The sequence below is a fragment of the Panthera tigris genome, chromosome B3, assembly GCF_018350195.1.
Source record: "Panthera tigris isolate Pti1 chromosome B3, P.tigris_Pti1_mat1.1, whole genome shotgun sequence".
Classification (NCBI taxonomy): domain Eukaryota; kingdom Metazoa; phylum Chordata; class Mammalia; order Carnivora; family Felidae; genus Panthera; species Panthera tigris.
This window is the reverse complement of record NC_056665.1, coordinates 2,031,994-2,053,037: the sequence shown is the minus strand read 5'-3', so window position 1 is coordinate 2,053,037 and position 21,044 is coordinate 2,031,994. Positions and strand designations below refer to the sequence as shown.

Genomic DNA, 21,044 nt, shown 5'->3' with positions numbered 1-21,044 from the left:
GCGGAACGCGGCGGCCAGGGGCCGGGGGACGGCAGTGGGAGCCGGTGTTTAATAGAGTTCCCGTTCTGCAAGATTAAAAACTTCTGGAGACGGTTTGCCCAGAATATACGCAACGCTATCAACTGTACCCTTTAAAACGGTTAAGGTGAAAATTTTTGTGCTATCTGGATTTTACCACAATTTCAAAAGGAAAAAGAAAGGAATTACAAAGAAATTATGATTGGACGTTTCCTTCCAGAATGGACGATGCTTCTCCAAAACCCTCCAGTTTACTTCTCACTTGCAACAAAGTCTACTGCGACCGTCGTCCGTCAGCACCCCGCTCTCCGGCTCTCCTGCCCCCCCCCCCCCCCCCCGTTTCTTCAGTACACCAGACACGCTCCAGCCTGAGGCCCTTTGTCCTGGCTGTTCCTTCTGCAGGAAACGCCCTTCCCACACCCTGCCCCTCTCTGGAATTCTGCGCGACCCCTTCCCCGACTTCATTCAGGCGTCTACTCCAAAATCACGTGTAAGACCGTTCTTTTCCATCCTCCTGCACACCGAGTCTCCAACACCATCACCCCCAGCCCATCCCCTTACCCCGATTTATTTTCCTTTTCTTTTTCCTTTTTTTAAAAAATTTTTTATGTCTACTTTTGAGAGAAAGAGAGAGGGAGAGAGAGAGAGAGAAAATGCAAGCAGGGGAGGGGCAGAGAGAGAGAGAGGGAGACACAGAATCCGAAGCAGGCTCCGGGCTCTGAGCCATCAGCACAGAGCCCCACGCGGGGCTTGAACTCACAAACCGCGAGATCATGACCTGAGCCGACGTAGGACGTTTAACCGACTGAGCCCCGCCCCCCAGGCGCCCCTCTTTTTCCTTTCTTAATTGTCCCACTACCACTGGGGCAGTGTGAATGCCAAAGGATCAGGAATAGAGTCGTTTTATTAACCGCCGTGCCCCCTCCGCCCCCGCGCCTGGCACAGTGTCTCCACAGGAGAGCAGACACTGCATGCGTATGTGTGCACTGACTGAATACATTTGGATTACTGAATTACAGCATCAGTCGTACAAGCGCCCACGGCAGAAGGTGGATCCAGTAAACACGATTTGTCTTTGATCTTTCTCCAAAGATCGACTAACTCACTTTCAACTCCATAACGTCGTTGGGAGGCAGTGTGTGTCGTTGGAAGCCCCCGTGACCGTATTTGAGGAAAATCGGGGCCCTGCTCCAAAGAGGCCTCCGCACCGATTTCCTAACGGAAAGCCCCAGGCCACCCTTCAGGACACCAGACGTTGCTGCCCGGGTGGGAGGGCGGGGGTGTCTTTTCTGGCCTCTCCCCACCCTGAGCTCTCATGCAAGCTCGCAGGGGATTCTGTGTTGGAACCCCAGCAGCGCGTGCACCCCCGTCCCGCCCCCCACCTCCAGCCGCGAGCTCCGTGGCAGAGACGCGTCTCCCCCGTCTCTCTGTCCCCGACCCCGGGCTGGCACGACCACAGACGGAGCGAACGAATGCTCAGCAGACGCGGAAGCCAGCAAATAACCACCTCTCCACTGAGATTTACACGATACGCCCGAAGAGAGATTTCCCAGCACGAACAATAAATGCGAACCACGCTGGTTAAATACTCTAAGTAATTCCCAGACAACCAAGGAGCACATTAGCGGATGCTCTCAGCTCCCAAGTGTCCTCCGTGGCTTCGGTGGCCACATGACACAGGCATTGATCTTTTCCTGTGATGCCCCGAAACCTTCCGCCTTCTTTCCAGAAGTGTACAAGTGCACCCCGTAGGCACGGACTGTGCTTAAACTGTCACCAAATCAATCTCCCCTCTGAGGCAATTCTCCCCCCTTGTGTCACCTCTTGTACAACAGCGAAGGGGCGGGACTAACCTGGACGTGCAGACGGAAAGCCCGAAGACCCCAGGTGAGCCCCACCTGCCCACAGGTGTGTGTGTGTGTGTGTGTGTGTGTGTGTGTGTGTGTGTGATAAAAGTGTACTCTTTCTCCCTCTCTCTCTGCCCCTACCCTGCTCATTCTCTCTCTCTCTCTCTCTCTCTCTCTCTCTCAAAATAAATAAATAAACATTTTTAAAGGGGGGGAGGGGGCACCTGGGTGGCTCAGTCAATTAAGCGTCCGACTCTTGATTTCGGCTCAGGTCATGATCTCACGGTTTGTGAGCTCAAGCCCCGCATTGGGCTCCGTGCTGGTGGTGCGGAGCCTGCTTGGGAATCTCCCTCCCTCTCCCTCTGCCCCTGTGCTGCTCTCTCTCCCTCTCTCTCAAAATCAATGAATAAGCATTAAAAAACAATGTGAGTGCCTCTCCAGGACGCCACTTCCTGGCTCCTCACGGCGCCCCACCCCAGGCACTCACGATGCTGTCTACCCCGTACCTGTCAAGGGGCATGGGTGCCCGTGGGCTAAAGCCACCGGCTTGCCTGGGGTGTCGAAGGAAGACATCACCACAGGGCATCTGGAGCGAAAAGTTGGATGTGTCCCTGGCCAAGCAGTGAGTCTCATACATGATGGTCTCGTACCGAGCGGGCAGGGCGGGGCTCAGGGACTCGTGGACTCTCACCAGCGGGAGATTTTAGGGACCGAGTGACCCTTTGCCAAGGAGGCTTGGTCCCTGGAGCCAGGCTGTGGCCGACTGGCCGGCCTTCAGGAGCTGGGAACCCACTGAAGGAAGGCGTCACTGATGGACAGCTTTAAATCCTGTTCTCTTGGTCACCTGTTACTATGGCCACAAACCGTAGTGTTGCCTTGAGCAGGGGAGCACAGGAGCTGTTCTCGGTAGGACCCCTGTTTCGTTTCAACGTCAAATAACCTGGCTCAGAGATTTTCAAACGTTAACACGAACCGAATCCGATCGCCCACGGGGCTCGTTCAAACGGACCCCTGAGCCCCCCACCAGCCCCGGTCCCCACCGGGGGTTCTGATTGAGCGCGGCTCGTGTGGCCCCGAGAATCTGCCCTGGGAGTGAGCTCTCAGGCGATGCTGAGGCTGCTGGTCCAGGGACCCCCACTTTGAGAACCACCGGCCTACCGCGACAGGACTTGAGCGTAAATTATTGGCCGGTTACAAAAAATGCTTCGCAATAAAATACCAGGAAGTCTGAGAACTACGTGCGTAGATTTGTAAAATGGCTGTCAGTCACAGCCACGTGCGAAGCGGACGGTGAGTAGAGAAGAGAAACATAGCAGTTACTCCTTCCACAGATCATAGTGAGAAAGGGTGAGTTCGAGGACACGGGGCAGGAAAGCGTGTCCTCTACCCACACGCTCCCAAGAGGCCCCTCGCTAATGTTCTGTTTCTCCAGACGCTGATCGCTAGTGGTCTCGGGGAGCCCAGTGCATTCTAGGCTCATGCGATCCTCACGTTAATGTTATGAGAGAAGGACTCAACCGTCCTTATTTTACGGGTGAGGAAACCGAGGCACGGAGAGGTGCAGCGGTGTCCCCGAGATAGGCAGCTAATAGCCGGTGGCACTCAAGTTCAAGCTCAGGTCGACAGGTGGATTCCACAGGTGGAATGCTGAACCACGACACCTCAACCCTCTCAGAAGGCTACATGCTTTCTCACCTCCTCCCCGTGTTTATCGTTTCCTTTATGACGCACACCATGATTGGCTTATTTTGTTTCCCTGTGTCTTGTCTGTTTCCCCTCCCAGAGGACGGGGGCTTTGACTTCATTACTGCCTCATCCCCAGAACCAAGCAAAGTAGAGTTTGGGGTCATAAATATGGTTGGATGAAGAACGAATGAATGAATGAATGAATGAATGAATTCCGCGCGTCGTTCGGCTTGATAGACGAGCTCCGATTGAAAGAATATTACGTTTTGTTTTTTCTAGTGGCCACTAATTATGCACCGAGTGGTCTTGTTTTTAAGGAGAAGCCCCCCTGCGTCTTGCCCTGGGAGGGACGAGGGTCCGTCATTAAGGAGCCAGCCAGCGGGCTGTGCAGGAGAAGCATTCCCCAGCCCGGTCAGTCTGCCCTTTTGTTTGTCTGCCTTTCCTTAAATGACTCCGAGAACTTGATGGCACGGGCATGGACGTAGGTGGCAGGCCCGAGGTTCCTTCCCAGATGGAGGCCGGTCCAGCTCAGAGCCTGGAGCCTGCTTTGGGTTCTGTGTCTCCCTCTCCCTCTGTCCGCAACCCCCCGCCCTGCCTCAGGCTCTCTCTGTCTCTGTCTCTCTCTCAGAAATAAACAAACATGAAAAAAAATAAAGCCGTTTAGTACACATTTCTTACAGGTGTCCCCCGACAGAAACGAGGCGCAGTGAAGCAGTTCCCAGAACCAGGCTCTCTGTGCCCACGAGGGGGGCACCCGCCTGCTGTCTTGTTAGCGGGTCCAGCAGCTTCCAGGCTCTGTTCCGAGCATACGCGGGAACCATAAAGCAACTCCGGCTCCAAAACAAAACCACCCTTCCCTATCTTTTCCAGGAACGCAACGTCTGCTCGCGTATCTGACGGGGCGTGCGTTAGTTGGAGGTGGGGGACTTGGCTTCTGGCCGGACGGCAGACTGATGACCCTTGTCCTGCTGGATTTTGCTTCGCGGCACCTGCTACTACTTGGCTTGTTATACATTTGTGGGCGCGTTATACCGCTGTCCCACTACCGCCGGACTGAAAGCTCTCCCGGGTGAGGGGTGCAGGCAGAGCGATTTCTGTGTAAAGAGCATGATACGGAGACCGCCTGGATATTTGCTGCTATCGGAATTAACGTATTTATCGATTTCTTCGTGTGCTTTAGAGAAACAATGTTTTGATGTATTTTGAGTCTACTGACAAAAGTACTAATAAAGCCAGCAAACACACACACACACACGCACACACACACGCACACACGCACGCACACACACGCACGCACACACACACGCACGCACACACACGCACACACACACCCCCCACAATAGTCTGCCTTTAGAACATATTCAGCTGTTTTTGCCGTGTTTTGTACCTTTTTCATTCTTTCTTTTCATCTTTTTGTTTCTTTTCCTTTTTCTTCCTTTTCTTTCTCCTTCCTTCCTTTTGCTTTCTCTTTCTCCTGTCCTTTTTTCTTTCTTTTCTTTTTTCCTTCCTTCCTTCCTTCCCTCCTTCCTTCCTTCCCTCCCTCCCTCCCTCCTTCCTTCCTTCCTTCTCTCCCTCCCTCCCTCCTTCCTTCCCTCCCTCCCTCCCTTCCTTCCTTCTCTTCTGTTCTCTTTTCTTTCTCTGTCTCTCCCCCCCACCTTTCGCTACAGTCTTTTGTGTAATTTTCAGCAGTGAGGGTCATGGCTACTATGGCTAATTCCCAATCTAAAGCAAAATAATGCTTCTGTTGTCTTACTGCTCGGTAAAACGCCTGCTGTTTTGTTTTGAGAGAATCTCTGTGTATGTTCCCTTCTATTCTTGGGTTGGTAAGAGTTCTGCTTCCTGTCCCTCGAGCTCTACCTGACTGGGCAGGCAAGGCTCGGGCGAACCCAGTCCAGCAAATTCCACCCAAGACAACACTGGGGTCAATGCCCTCTTCCCTGTCTGTTCTCCTTTGCACCCGGCAAATCACCCGCATGGTCTTTATCTCCTTACCAGTTCACGCATCTGCTCGCGGAGATTTCTTCCATGTTAGTCAGTAACGTTCGCTTTTTTCTACTGGGAGACTTGGTCCGCATCCCAAGTCAATCTTACGGCAGAAAACACAAGGGACCACACCTCCTAGGTTCATTACTTGCACGTGTTACTCTCGCGAATGGGGTCTCTCCCGGGGTCCCCACGGTAACCACGCACACCAATCTCAGGGGAAGGCTGTCCCCATGTGGAACTCCGGCAAAACTGTCCCCTTGGTTTTGGGAAAGGAGTCAGGAGGCAGAAAACATAAGCTACTTTGAGTGGATACAAACAAGTCACATCAAGGCTCCCCCTTACAGGCACCACCTAATACTAGAAGTCTCAAGGCTCCCCCTTATAGGTACTGACCTGGCACCGGCCGTCTCAAGGCGCCCCCTTACAGGTGCCCACCTAAGACCAGGAAGTGGCCCGCCCTGTGCCGGAACACACATTCACGCGAGCTCGCCCTGTCCCCTTCCACCTCCATCTTGCCAACGCTTCCTCTTTCCGCACGCTCAGGCGGTCTGTCCCCAGAGCTGAAGACGAGCCTCTGTCACTTGCTCTTTTTCTGGTCAGCGGTCAAAGGGCTGAAACGACTATGGACCACAGTTGATTCGGGTTTTCCAAAAAGCAGGCACCGTCCCCCCCCCACCCCCCCGCCCCCCCGGCCGTGGTGCCTTCATCACCCGTTTCGTGCCCGGGACCCACCGCAGACTCTGCCGGGGTCCCGGCTGCACTCTACTACCACTCGCCGGACGCCCTGGCTTCTTCCAGAGTCCGCTCGGGTCTCTGGCAGGACAGAGGCGCACGCCGTGCGGGAGGCAGTGAAATCGGAAAGCCCCGAGGGTCTCTTCTTGAACAACATCGCGTTTTCTCACTCGTGACTGTCTCTGACGCGGGGAGGAAGGAAAGGACGGCGGGAGTCACGCTCTGATCCATGCATTCTTTATTCCGTGGCCGACCGCCGTGCTCTCTCCACGCCACAGTACACAGACTGGCAATCGTTCGCGATCCAGCTGTACAACAATCTGAGGCTTACAGTACATTTAAGGCTTTTAAATTTGAAAAGAAAAATGAAATCAAAACCGAGGAACCCCCCCAACCCAAACCCCCAACCAAGATGAGCAATGTGGCAATTTTTAAGCATCTTCCGTTTCTGATGCTTACTCGGTGCAGCTCCAGTGTCAAAACCCAAGTAGCTCCTAAACTAAAACGATTAGTTTAGTGAACTTTCCATTACATAAGTTGTTCAAAGCATCAACTTGTAATTTTTTTTTTTTTTGTCTTGGAAACGTTATAAAATTTTTTTAATAGCAAAACATAGGAATAAAAACATATTAACAAAATGTATTCAATCATTTACATTACAAACGAGGGATCTGCAGTTTGCCTTGTAGCCCGACAAAAGGAAATTACCCATTAAGAATCTATATGCGCAATGCAGTTGCAAATATGTACAGTACTTTAAAAAAGTCCTACCAGGAGGGCTTCACAGAAGGAGAGTCGGCTAGGCTCCGTGTTAGACCAACCGGACCATCAAAATATTAAAACTCTGTGGACTAGTAATAAATTTATGCTTAAAAAAACCCCAGTTTCCTTTTGATTAAGAATATTCCAGTTATGTTTACAGGGTTCCAGTGGATGAACCTGTTCATGATCGTTCCAGTAAATCACCCTTGGGCTGGTTTGTTTGGGGTAAGAGATCAGCCTGTGAACGAAACTTAGCAAAGGAATGAATTCTCATCACCCGAGTTTTCCGGTTGTATTCTAATCACAGCTTCACAAATGGATCGAACCCATGAATCCAGTGGCCGGAAAAAGAGCTGCGTGTCAAATACTGAGAACACTGGTGGGGAGAGGGCTGAGTCCTGCGTTAAGGGAACCGTCACCGGTGGGGACAGCGGGGCGACAGATGTGAGCGTTCCCCACACAGCACGGGAAAACCGACCGTCGGGCACCCAGCTCCCACTCCCCCCTCCCCGCCAGGCGGGGGACGCTGGCTGCCACAAATGTTCGGTTTAGCGTGCTGTGTGAACGAGGAGAGCCGCCTCCAGATACAGAAGGCGGGGACTTCCTCAGCAATTTGATTGGAACACCGAAAGGCGGGCGCGTCCCCCGTGGCTGTCACACCGTCACCGCTGCCCAGTTCAAGCACGTGCGAAACAGAGGACTCGTGTGTTCACAGTAAATGAGGTACGATCAAGGCGCCTTCTTCAGGAATTAGGCAGTTCGTGAGATATGAACTGTTTTAGTCTGTCCAGGTATTGTGCGTAAAGTTCTATGTCATTGTGTCCGGCCCCTTCCACCCAGAGGGGCTCCACGGCTCGGGGACAGCGCTCGTACATGGCCAGGCCGTGGGAGAAGTCGATGACCTCGTCCTCTGTACCGTGGATGACCAACACAGGAGAGGTGACTTTAGAGATCTTGTCAATGCTGCAAAAGAGAACGGGGTGGGGAGAAAAAGGGCTCCGTTAGTGACGCCCCGGGGAAGATACGTTGCACCTAATGTAACCGGATCAGCAATCACAGGTGAGGAAGGGTAATACCTCCCTAGTAACTCATTTTTTTTTTTTAAGTAAACTTTTCGGGGGTGCCCGGGTGGCTCGGTTGGGTGGGCGTCCGATTCTTGGTTTCAGCTCAGGTCGTGATCTCGCGGTAGGTGAGTCTGAGCCCCACGCTGTGCTCTGTGCTGACAGCATGGAGCCTGCTTGGGATCCTCTCTCTCCTCTCCCTCTCTGCCCCTCCCCTGCTCTCTCTCAAAATAAATAAATAAACTAACAAAAAAAAAAAAAAAGCCTTCTCATTTTGCGATAATCTTGGATTTCCAGAAAAGGTGCAAAGATAACAGAGTTCCTGTGCGCCCCAGCCCGTCTCCCGTAAGGCTCACACCATACGTTGCCACGGCAAGATTGTCGGAACCAAGAAACCAATGTCAGCATGTCACCGTAACCTAAACTCCAGACCTTGCTTGGGTTTTTGTTAGTTTTTCCACTGATGCCCTTTTTCTGTTCCAGGATCCGGTCAAGAACACCATACCGCATTTGGTCACTGTGTTTTCCTTACAGTATTTCATTAAAAACAGAACGGCTAAAAGCCTCCGGACTAACCATCCAGTAACTAATATTTCGGACATATTCATGTTTTGGAGAGAGGATTTCTTTAAAAAAATAAATAGGCCAGAACTTAGCATGTCTGCCAGAGCGTCTCTTCGGAAAGCCGGACACCTAATCCACACGGCCCAGGGTCTCCGTCTTCTTGGCGAGACGGCTTCAGAATCGATGGACAAGATCCCCACAAACCTCATTTTCTAAGTGCTGATGCCTCGCTTTCCATGAACACTGTGCTACTTAGCATTGTAAACACGATGCAGGCCTAGCTTTGAGTCCGAATGATTTCGGACGGTTGACAAGAATCAAATCTACCCTCAAAGGATGGATATTTGAGGATCTCCAAAGGAATGTGCTGCAGGGTCCGAAGACATTTCCCAAAGAGAAACTCAAGACCTTAAGCCTCGTTGGCCGGCTGGGCAGGCGACTTCGCCCACGGACGGACCCCCACTTAACCTGTGGACGCGGCAAGAGAGGCAGATCTGGCCGGCTGTCCCCCCCAGAGTCCCCCGCCCGTGACTTCTTTCTGTGTTTGGTCCCAGCCACAGCTACCGAGGAGACAAAGTGTTACCGTCTTCGGGGACCCCGCTGCCGAAAGAGTAAACGTCTTCCACGGCCAGGCGCTTTGCCCTTTCCGCACAACACCTGCCTCACTCTCCAACGAGAAAGGAGGAGACAGGAAAGCCCACCTCCCGGTAACCACGGAGGGCGCTAACCCCAGGGAGGCATCACTACCGCAGGCCTGAGCCTGTGCGGGTAACAGAGCTCTCGAGACAACTGCACACAACGTTTACGAGTGACTCGTGACGTCTCCGATGGTTTCAGGACGTGCCAGGGATTTGCCAAGACCAGGGCCAGGGGTGCCAGCATGCAATCTCGCAGATCCCCAACCCGCTTTTCTCCTGTTTAATTTTTTTTTAACGTTTACTTATTTTTGAGAGAAAACAGAGCACGAGCAGGGGAAGGGCAGAGAGAGCGAGGGAGACATAGAATCCGAAGCAGGCTCCAGGCTCCGAGCGGTCAGCACAGAGCCCGACGCGGGGCTCGAACCCACGAACCGTGATATTATGACTCGAGCCGAAGTCGGACGCTGAACCGACTGAGCCCCCCAGGCGCCCCATTTCTCCTGTTTAATTTTAACGAGACTCCTTCTTCTGAGAATCTGGGAGTCCAGTTATCTTCACTTAGAAAGATATTTACTGACGGAACAGACTTGGGGCTGTTCTGCACAATTCAAGAGAATCTCTACAGCCTGGACAGTGTCTCCAGTTAGATGTCTGAGTCTAAATGTAAAGGAAAATAAGCTACAAACCAAATAATGATCACGACTCCTTTTTTTTTTAACTTGAAGCTTTCTTTTCTTTTCTTTTTTTTTTAAGTTTTCTAATTTATTTTGAGAAAGAGACAGTGCAAGCAGGAGGGAGAGACAGCGAGAATCCCAAGCAGGTTCCATCCACATTGTCAGTGCAGAGCCCAACACGGGCCTCCAGCCCATGAACCGTGAGATCACGACCTGAGTCGAAATCAAGAGTTGGACCCTCAACCGACTGAGCCACCCCGGCGCCCTGTTTCTTTTCTTCATTCTTCCTTCCTTCCTTCCTTCCTTCCTTCCTTTTCTTTTTTTCTCTTTCTTTCTTTCTTTCTTTCTTTCTCTTTTTTTCTTTCTTTCTTTCTCTCTCTCTCTTCCTTCCTTCCTTTCTCTCTTTCTTTTCCTTTCTTTCTCTTTCTTTCTTCTCTTCCTTTTTCTTTCTTCCTTTCTTTTTCTTTCTTTCTTTCTTTTTCTTTTTCTTTCTTCCTTCTTTCGTTTTCTTTCTCTCTCTCTCTCTTTCTCTCTCCCTTCCTTCCTTCTTTCTTTTTTTGTAATAGAAAAAGGAAACAGGAAATACCTTTTTTTAAAGACAGAAGCACCAACAGAGCTCTAAGAGAACATCTGCATGACTGCCTGTGGTTTGGAATCCATCATATTAATTGTCCAGGGCACTTTCTGGCAGTCCCCACGCCCCTACTTTAATTCGGCCAACAGCTCACCTGGCTCAGCCTCAGTTTCCTAATCTGTAAAATGAGTCCTTTGTAACTTGACCAACTTAAGGCCGTGGCGAAGAGTTAAGTGAGGAAGGCTCGTGATGGAATGTTCAGCCCGGTGCCTGGCGGACCAGACACAGCCAGCAAGGATTAGTTGCTGGGTTCACTGTTAATTAATAAGCTGCAATTAGTTGCCATGGCTATATTTTAAGGTATATGCTAATTTGAGTCAGGAAGCAACCTATTCATTTTGTTGCCCCGGTAACTCCTAACATCGCTTCCCACAAAACACGCCAAACATCTCCCTTTCAACAAACTGGCCTCTCATTACCAATTCGGCACAAATAAGGCCACGTCTGAGGGGCACTCGCCCCACTTAGCATTCCCAGCCACGCTGCTAGGAATCTGCAGCTGGGTCAGGCTTCCCATGAAGCTGCATCTCATTAAACCCTGGTACAAACCGCACAGAACTCAAGTTCACCCAAGGTGTTACCAGAAGGCCTCGTTCTGTAAGAGGAGACAGTCTGGGCGGATGTTTATGTAACCAAATGGTGTTCTTTCCCCTCCGGCAAGAGCAGAATGACAGCCACGAGTGGGTCGATCAACACCCTAAAACTGGGCTTTATTTCTGCCGAGGCTTCTCCTGCAAAACGGCAGTAGGAGCCGGCCGGTCCCGCCGTGACAATCCCAGACCGCTTCAGCAACGTGCGACGGGACAAGCTGAGCGGGCAAATCGTTTTTAGGAACAGTACTTTCCTCAAGCCCAGATTTTTCTTTTTCTTTTTCTTTTTTTTTTTTTTTTTAAGATTTTTTTTTTTTTTAAGTAATCTCTGCCCAACGTGGGGCTCGAACTCACAACCCCAAGACCATGAGTCGCACGCTCCAGCGACCGAGCCAGCCGGGCGCTCCTTCTCAACTCGGATTGTAAAAAAAAAAAAAGTGAAATTTTCCAACAGAGGTATTCAAGAAGCCACCGGCTCGCGGTTTCTGCATTTGGAGCGGGGTGGTCGGCCATTCCTGCTCCTTCCATTAGCGGGACGAGGAAACAGCAAGGACGGGCAGGTGGCAAATGCGCCGCCTCCCGCAAGCCGGCCGGGGAGGACCCGGCCCAGGGCTCTCGTCCATGCGCTCGGGCAAGGGGGTGGGGACCGAACAGCAGGACAACATTGGACAGCTCGCAGGGGTCTGGGGCCGGGCTGGGTTTGCTCACTTATGGCAGCACAGCGGCCTGTCAGCCCAGCACGGAAGTCACTGGCCCGCCAGCGGCTCGCCTCACCTGTTCCCTCGCCCGTCCCGTCTGTCTGAAAGAGGAAGAGATTTCAAACCCGACGGTGCTCGCGGTTTGCATGTCAGCGTGGAGACCACGAATGGCCTCATCGTACATTTTGCATCGAGCTCTTTGCAGTCCAACCATACGCGCCCGTCTCCGTGAACGAGCGAATACCGAACGGGAGGTGTTTATAGGATACGTGGGCACGGCTCTTTTTATCTTGCATTCACAGCCGAGCCAGCTAATCCTGGACGTCAGTCCCAGCAAGGTCCCTGCACATCATCTGGGAGAGTTCTACAGATGAGCGAGGCCCAGAGGACGAAGTCTCTGGCGGACGGACGCGTCCCAGTGGCCGCCACACCCCCAACGTGCCCAGCGCAGGGTCTGAGTCCTGGGCACACTCAGGAAATATTTATCGGTGCCCACAGCTAATGGTGGAGGCTGAACTCGGGTCGTCGGACGCCCCAGCAGTGGCACAGGTGCGAGCTTACCTGGGGAACGCATCGAAGCAGTACGTTTTCCTGGTATCCGGAAAAGCCACGCGCAAGCCTGACATCAGAGGCGAGTGGAGGATGACGGCGGCACACTCGTAACGCGAGGCCAGGTCCACCGTGGGGACGGTCCCGATGCTCTGGCCGTACAGGATGATGTTCTCAGGACTCACGCCGTACCTGCAGAGACCAGAGGGCGCACGCCGTTAGCTCACGTACGGGGGAGGACAGAGAGGCAAACCCTTGCTCGCTTAAACTCGCGAAACCCCCACAGCTACCGGTTTAAAATGACATCATCTGACTTACACACTTTAGCTTAAAACGAACGTGAACGTCACAGAGACAGATGTTAGGGGCTATCTCTGTCCTAAGGGACTGGGATTCCCCCTTCTATAACGTTTCGCAAAAATGACGGACGTGACATTTTTGGGAGCGGGAGGGACGAACGAAACGAACGCGTTATAAATTCCATTTTGGTATTCACGGGCATCTCGTTTCTTATTCCTCCCTCTCTACGGTTTCTCCGATAATCGCAAACGTATTTCTGAAAGAGAAGCGAACGCACGTTTGGCAAATTATACTATTGTTATTAAGAGCCCTTCAAGTGAGGTTTTAATAAAACATGAAAGGAATTAATGTCTATCAGAGGAAGGTACAGAGAGATGATTAATTTGAAGACGCCTATATTTTCTTCAGTGTCTCCTGCAGGCTAATCTCGGCTTCTCCACCTGCCAATGGTCTCCCGAGCCACTCCTTCCCGGCGTTTCGTTGGGAGAAGGGACACGGGGCACGCGGCCACACTCCCCGGTCCCCCAGAGGACTCGGCTCCGGCCGGCAGAACCGAGAAGAATCCCAAGTGCAGCCTGCGGGTCGCGGCTCTAGAGAGAAGGGTGTGCCGTGCCCGTCCCGGTGGGAAGCAGGCGGACGTCCTGGCGAGGCCCCGGCCTGGCGGGAGCACGCCGCGAAGGCTGGGATGGAAGACAACGTCCAACGTCAAGGGCGAGCAAGGATGAGGACGGGGCTCCGACACACCGCTGTGCGAGTCCCGATCGGCACAGGCACCTGGGAGATACTCTGGCATCGGCCGGCGGAGCTGAAGCCCGCGACCCAACAGTCTCCCTCCTCCTGCGGCTCACGCAGAGCGCGACGCTTTCTGATAATGGCCTTCGGTGACACGGACGGTCGGGACTTCAGGCTGGCCTGCTCCCCCTCAAGCTCCCCCGAACTCCATGGGAAAACGGGGGTTCTCGAGAAGGTCTTCGGGGAGGGAATGGCCACATTTCCGCGGGTGTGCGCGGGGACGTGGTCTGTGAACAGCCGGCACCTGAGCTGCGTCGCGGGGACAGACGGGACTTGCACACGCGGGGATAAAAAGGACTTTCTCCGTGAGCAGCACCGGGAAACACAGTGCCTCGTGGGAAAGCGCGGGGCAGGCGCGGGGCAGGTGTACGGCTCAGGGTGGCTGAGGGCAGAGCCAGAGGCGGGCGGGCCGGCTAAAGGGTTAGCGCCTGTCCTGCAGACGGTGAGGGGAGGGGGAGCTGTCCAAGGGCAAGGTGATGGGGACAGAGTGAATGTTCTGGGAAGACTCACCCTTTGGGGGTGTGCAGGACGGTGACAGATGTGTGCAAGGGGACAGGGAGACAGTTACGGGGCTATTCAGAATCACATGGGGGGGGTGCGGAGAAGAGTACGACAAATTTAAAAACCACAACGTAGGAGCTGCTCTGTCCTCCTGCAGAAAAACACGTGCCCGAACCCGATCCGCCCTCTGTCACTAAAGCGAAGAGCCCGTGCGGCCCCAGCCCCTGGCACCTAACACCACCCAGGGCACCTGTGCCTGCAGAAGAGGGTCCCGGGATAAAGGTCTTGGGGGGTCGTGCCTGGGGCTTCACGTCATTGGGAAGGACAGGGTAGTAGAAAACGGTCAGCAGGAGGAGTTTTATGGAGAGGTTTGAGGAAGGAACTGATGGCCGCGGCATCCTGTCCTGAATCTAAGGCAGAGACCAAGGATTCTAGAACACAGAGTCCCTCGATGAGGCCCAAAGGACGGGGGTGCCAGAGAGGAACCCGTCGCAGTGTTCCAGCAGACCACCTCGCGGGGAAACGCTCTACTGAAGGAAGCCACCGCAGGGTCCTTCCACCGCAGCAGGAGCGTTTAACCGGGGGCTCAGGGACCCATGAGGGGAGCAGACATAAGGCTGGGGCCCCCTCCGCCCTGCACAATGTCATCAGATTCCAGAACTGTCTGTGACCCCTCCCCCAAGCATAGCGGCCAGGGGACACTTCACGGGATGGGGAGGTGGGGGGTCCGCAGACGCCCGAAGAGAGAAGAAGTCCCACATTTAGAGCGTGGGCCCCTCCCTCTGCTGTGGATTACAAACCAACGAGCCCTAAATCACAGAGAAAGAGAAGAGGAGGAGGAAAATGCAAACTGAAGGCAGCGAACGCAGGGCTGAGGACTCAGACCAGCAGGGCTGGAAACGGAAAGCGAGAGCCCGCAGGTCGGCGGGGCACCACAGCAGGGCGCCGGCCCCGGCAGGTGCGCAGAAAGGCGGGGGTGACGCAGGGCAGCCTTCCGCCGCAACGAGTGCGTGTCAACGCCGCTTTCTATCGTCATGGCCCCACCTGTGTTTTCGGGGTCTCGTCCCGCACACGGTGCCCCCCGGACCTCGGGGCCACCCTGAACAAACACGGCAGAAATGGGCCGAGCCTCAAGGGGCACGGCCCGCTGCTGGGGGGTGGGGGACAGAACCCGTCCAACGTCAGGGAACGGGACCTCCACGGTGACCTCCCCCAAGCGCTGCACAGAGGCTGGAGGCACTTCCCCGCGAGACCCATTAGCTCCTGGCTTCCCTTCGGCCAGCATCCGACGCCCAGGATGGTCCCTGCAAGTTTCACCTGCCACATCCGGACTCACATCCCCACTGACCACCGACGCTTCGGACCCAGAGCTTCCACTCGAAAACGTCACCAGGTAAAACACAAAGCACTCGCTGTAACGGGGAAACACTGACGATTACATTAAATCAAAGTCAAGAACATCCGGTCATCAGAACTCACCGGTGAGCAAGCGAAAAGGCAAAGCCACCAAAGGGGAAAAGCCCCTTGCCTCAGCACGTGACCACCAGAGGGCTCGTACCCGGGACGTATAGAGAATTACTACAGGGCGGCGAGCAAAAGACAACCCAACAAAAAAAATACAGCATTTTCTACAATAAAAGAAGAAATCTAAACGGCAGGGAGGGACAGACTCTTGACTTCGCCTCTGGTTACGATCTCACGTTTCGTGGGTTCGAGCCCTGCGTCCGGCTCTGTGCTGACGGCGTGGGGCCTGCTTGGGATCCCCTCTCTCTCCCTCTCTCTGCCTCTCCCCTGCTCGTGCTCTGTCTCTCCCTCTCAAGATAAATGAATAAACGTGAAAAAAATTCAAAACCAGCATGTGATACCGACCAAACGTACAGGTGCACAGAACCGCTTTGGAGACGCTGGCGATACTCGCTAAGAGATGTACTGACACGCACCTGCGACCTGGTAACTACTCCCCGGCACACGGGCCACGGCCAGACGTGCGCAAGTGCGCCAAGAAACACACACGAGACGGTGTGCGGGCACGTGTCTGCACGGCTGGAGACAACCCTGAGCGTCAGCAGCTGGGTCGGTGCAGAAACCGGGGTGCGGCCACGCCAGAGTGCACATCACGCCTGTGCAGCCAAGGACACACTGGTAAGGAAAAGGGGCAGACACAGAGCACGCACTACGTGGCACCATTTACAGAGACGCCCTCCCGCCCAGATTCAGCTTCACTGGTTGGGGATACGTAACAGGGCAGAAAGCTCATAAGGCAAAGCAGGGACCAGAAGCCTTACGAGTGAGGGAAGTGGCTGCGGACGGCGAAGGGAGGCGCTCAGACTGGGAAGAGACGTGCCTGAAGTTGCCCGTGACCCTCGTGGGATGCGGCTTACAGGATACGTCTGGTCACTGTGCACCTTCTACCATCCACGAGGCTGGACGCTTACGTGTTAGGGACATTTCTATCTGGCTGCTACATTTTGCAACCAAAACTATGATTTCAAAGTTCACCAGATAGTTCTGATATGGAGACAGCCCCCCCGGAAAAACCGTTACGACTCACGGTAGACTTTGCGCTAAAAATAAAGCCCATGAGGAAACGCGAGACCGTTAAAAATTACGTCTCGTAAAGACTTAGTGTGGGGAGAAATCAAGCTACCGTGTTCAGAAAAAAGCACCCTACAGACACGAGGTCACAATTATGTTCCGTAGAACAAAAACAATAAATGGAAAAGGGACTTGAAATCAACATATTAAAGAAGGCATGATGCTAATCTTCAGGTAGTCAGAACTTCCATTTCTCTCTCTCTTTTTTTAAAGTGATCTCTATGCCCAGTGTGGGGCTTGAGGGCGTGAACTCACAACCCCGAGATCGAGAGTCGCGTGCTCTACCGACTGAGCCAGCTGGGTGCCCCTCTCTTCTCGTTTCCTTTCGTTATTAGGTACTGACTTGTTTAAGAAAATGAATGACGGAAGCAACGCTGTGAGGTCTTTCTGCAAGGACTCGGGGAGCGCTGTGTCCAACGCCGATGCTCCTGTGCGGGAAGGGCTTTGCCAACCGTGAAGCGCTGGGCCAACGCTCTCTGATTTGTGTCACGTTCAGGACTTTCCCACCGCTTTGTCCAGTCTTTCCTATACCGCCTGATGACAAAGGATGAGCTGGAGAACGGGTGGGGCAGGGGGGCAAGTAATTCTTTGAAGGGATCAAAGATATTCGGAGGGACTCGTAAGGGGCCTCGGCGCCCACGCTCCCCTGTGCCGATGAGGCTACTGAAGTGTGTGTTTTTCACCGTACCACCGGGGTTTTGTTTTCGGTGGGAAAAAAGGTACAAATGGATAACCTCTATACTACCAATGGCTCCAAACTGAGACGCATCTGAATTTTTTGCGAATTTTTTTTATGTTTATTTCTTTTTGATAGAGAGAGAGAGAGAGAGAGAGAGAGAGAGAGTGAGCAGGGGTAGGGGCAGAGAGAGAGAAGGAGACACAGAATCTGAAGCAGGCTCCAGGCTCTGAGCTGTCAGCACAGAGCCCAACATGGGATGCGAATTCACAAACCGTGAGATCATGACCTGAGCTGAAGTCGGCCACTTAACTGACTGAGCCACCCAGGCGCCCCTGATTTTCTTGAGAATTTAACAAAAAAAAAATGTAAATCCCCTTCCTTAGAAATTTTCCATACTCAGAAATTCCAACGGGCTTGTGGATTCCTCAGACTAAATGCTCACTGATACTAAGTACCAAGGGTCAGCCCAGATCCTAAATCCCTTTCAGCTCTCAAATTAAATAAAAAGACAGAGGGAAAACAGAGCCAGTAAATGCAATCCGCTTACAAAGCCTGTGTGAGATATGGGACATTTTAAGTTCATAACTTGAAAAAGAAAACACGGCAGGATCGAGTGAAAAGCATTCAAAAACATCAATAATCACCAAGTCCTAAACCTTCACCGCAAAATAAACCAGAAGTCACGCCCTGCCGGCCGAGGACCAGGCGGCAGGCAGAAAACAGCACATGCAAAACAGAAGAAACGTCCGTCCACCGGCTTCACTTGCAAAACATGAGACGTGCCGTCTTTCAGCGAGCACCCCTCCTCCGCAGGCAGGTGTGGGGACAGGAGCGCGATCTCCGGGCCCCCCCACGCCGGGAGGTCTTTCACAAGGAGACCTCGCACCCCCTGCTGCCCGGGCACAGACACAGACACAGACACGGGCGCTGGGTGGGGGACTCCCAAGTCGGGAGGCCGGGGAGGCCAGGCGTCTGCACCTGACACGGTCCTCCCCCGCCTGCTGGGCTGTGCTCCCGAGCATTTTGGAAGGTGCCTGTCTGCACACCAGGCCCACCTGCCACCCCGGGCGGGGGCGGGGGGGGCGTGGGGATCCACAGCCTCTGGGGACTCAGGAGCCTCGGCCCCACCCACACAGAACTGGTCTCTGAATCTAAGACCGGGCCAGCCTCCCCGGTGCCTACGCCTCCAGGCCGCAGTCCCGATGCCCACCGCCACTCCCCAGCCCGTCCTGACCCGGGGGGCCCCTGAGCGGAACCCCTGCTCCCACAACACCCTGCAGGCTGCTATCCGAGGACGCTATCCATTCCGTGTCTCCTTGGCAGTCTGCGCTACCAAGGACGTCCTTCTTGGAATCCACTCCTGGGCCTCGGGGACATGGAGGTTCCTCCCCCAGCCCCACCACAAACCAGCCCGGTCCCCTTCCCTCGTGTCCCCTGCTGTGGTCTGCCTACACTCCTACATCTTCTCTTGGGATGACTTCACTGACCCCCGTGACTTTGACAACCAGTTCTCACTTGCAGCCCCGGTCTTTCTCCTGAGTCCCCGGGAGTAGGAGGTCTCCAGCCCCAGGGAGCGGAATTGTCACATGACCTTGCAAGGGGTCCTCCTCGGCCTCCTTGGATCCAGGAGGAACTCGACAGCGCAGTGACTTGTCCGAGGCCCTACAGCCAGTGACCGGCGGGGCTCTGAACGCATGGGTTGTCGGTTACGCGTAATTTCAAACTCAACGTGTCCGTAGCCACGCTCATCACTTTCTGTCCTTGAAACCTTGTCAGTGGCTCGGTCATCAGGTCATATTCCCCTTTGTTGCCAGTCCAGGATCCCAAGTCAGGATGAAGGCAGAGGTGAGTACGTTATGAAGAGTAGTGGGTCGTGAAGTCACGCACTCAGCTAAAGGTCTGAACCCGGTTCTGACACTGACCTGGTTACACGGCAATTAATCCGCGGATTTGCTGCTATGCCTGGAAAATACTGCCTATTTTTTTTTTAACGGGTTCAAAAAATAGTTTCTGAGCACCTCCTTTGGTCTGGGGATAGAAAAATGGATATGAGTGGTCTCGAGGAGTGTGCAGCCTGCTGATGAGTCACAGATGCACACAGAAGTATGGGGGGGCCAAGCAGATGAGGTGTAGACGTAAGACGAGTAGTTAGGACTCGGGACATCATAGTCGATGAGGCAAGAAATTCAAGATCAGCCCAGGTGACAGCTAGGAGGGCCAAGGGCCTCTTGAGCTCTTGGTCAACCGCGTGCCCCTCTGCATGTCAAACTGAGACACATTTTTCTCGACTCCCCCCAGGCGTCCTCATAAAATCTGTGGCCCTGAGTCAAAGACATAAGCTGGTATTTCCTGCACACTGATCTCCAGGGAGAGGCGAGAGGAAATGCACTCGTGACAGGACAGCCTCACGCTGGAGCACCACCATTCCTTGATGGGGGAGTCTGGGACAGACCCGGGGGTCCCACGACCCCCAGCAGGTCGCTGAAATCTGAGCCTGGCCGGTGGATATACCGAACAGCTCAGAGTTACGTTTGTACAAAGACTGGAAGGCGGCCAGGAGGCCCTGATATTCGTGATGAACCCCAGGACCGTCAAGGAACCATCAAGAGGGCTTAGTGTCACCCCATCTTAAGTATGAGCACCACACCCAACTAAGCTTTCCATCTCTGAGCGCCCCCTCCTGATTCTCCTGTTCTCCCACGGCCCCACGAATCCCTCTTTGACCCCATCGTTCTCCTGAGGCCGGAATTCTGATCCCCTGGGTCCCCTACCAACCACAGCTCACCTTCTTCGATCCCCAGGGTTACAAACCCCAGAATCCTTGGACTTCTTCACCATTCTACAGTCATCAAGCCCCAGCCCCGGCTTCAGCACAGACAGGTAAAGGGCAACGACCAGGAGGGGGAGAAGAACACGCCCACGGAGGAGAAGACGTGACATGGGGAGAAGTGGGCACCTGCTCACCGGCCAAGCCCCGGAACGCGGATGGGGCGGAGCGGAGGGCGCTCTGACACCCGGGAAAGTCCACCGCGTGTGCTCGCTGAGATCGGACACCGCGCTGTCACGCGGGGACCCTGGGGTCAGGACGAGAGACAGCTCCCCGGGCTTCCCCACCTCCACAGGTACGAGGAGGGCAGGACGTGGGCGCGAGCGACAGGTGCTGGCTGAGCGTCCGTTCGCTGGGGCGTGCGCCTCCCTGGCCTCCCCGGAGCCACGTCCGCTGTCGCCTCCTTCCTTCCGCTCCTCCTCGCGTCCCACCCTTGAGCGGGGCCTCCCTCAGAGCTCCCTCTCCTGGAGCCTCTTCTCTTCGCGTCTGTCCCTGTGGACCCCGTGAGGCGCCACAGCCTTGCACGGCACCCGACACGCGGTCACCGCACACGAGCGTCCGTTAACGGAGAGACGCGCGGCCGGGGTTCCTGACGCGTTGGTGCTCTCCCGACACCGCGGCTCAGCCCCGCCCCTCCCCCTTCCGTGGCACTTCCCCCTGAACTTCACACTCCCAGATGGACTCCGTGCAGCCCCTCCCCCAGTCTTTCCCTCGCTCATCACCAGAGCCTTGACCGCACGCGCTGGAGAAGGACGATGCATGTCTCTCTCTGGTCTCCCCTCTGCCTCTCACACACCGTCAGCCGCTGAGTCCCGCCGTGTCTGCGTGGAGACGCTTGCCCGACGGCCGCTTTCCCGACCCCACTCCTGCTCTGTGGTTGCATCCTGCGGTCGATCTAACAGGACCCGCCT

At 54.3% G+C, this 21,044-nt stretch overlaps 1 protein-coding gene across 1 annotated transcript in view; it reads right to left on the bottom strand.

Annotated features, from left to right (window-relative positions):
• Positions 1-6,490: 6,490 nt before the first annotated feature.
• The window catches only part of ABHD17C (abhydrolase domain containing 17C, depalmitoylase), a 48,575-nt gene continuing 34,021 nt past the window's right edge, over positions 6,491-21,044 (bottom strand). The window contains exons 2-3 of the mRNA XM_042987905.1: positions 12,452-12,631; positions 6,491-7,994 (exon numbers count right to left, since the gene is read on the bottom strand). Coding sequence (XP_042843839.1) covers positions 7,775-7,994; positions 12,452-12,631 — 400 coding nt within the window. The 3' untranslated portion in view covers positions 6,491-7,774. The remainder of the gene's footprint in view (positions 7,995-12,451; positions 12,632-21,044) is intronic.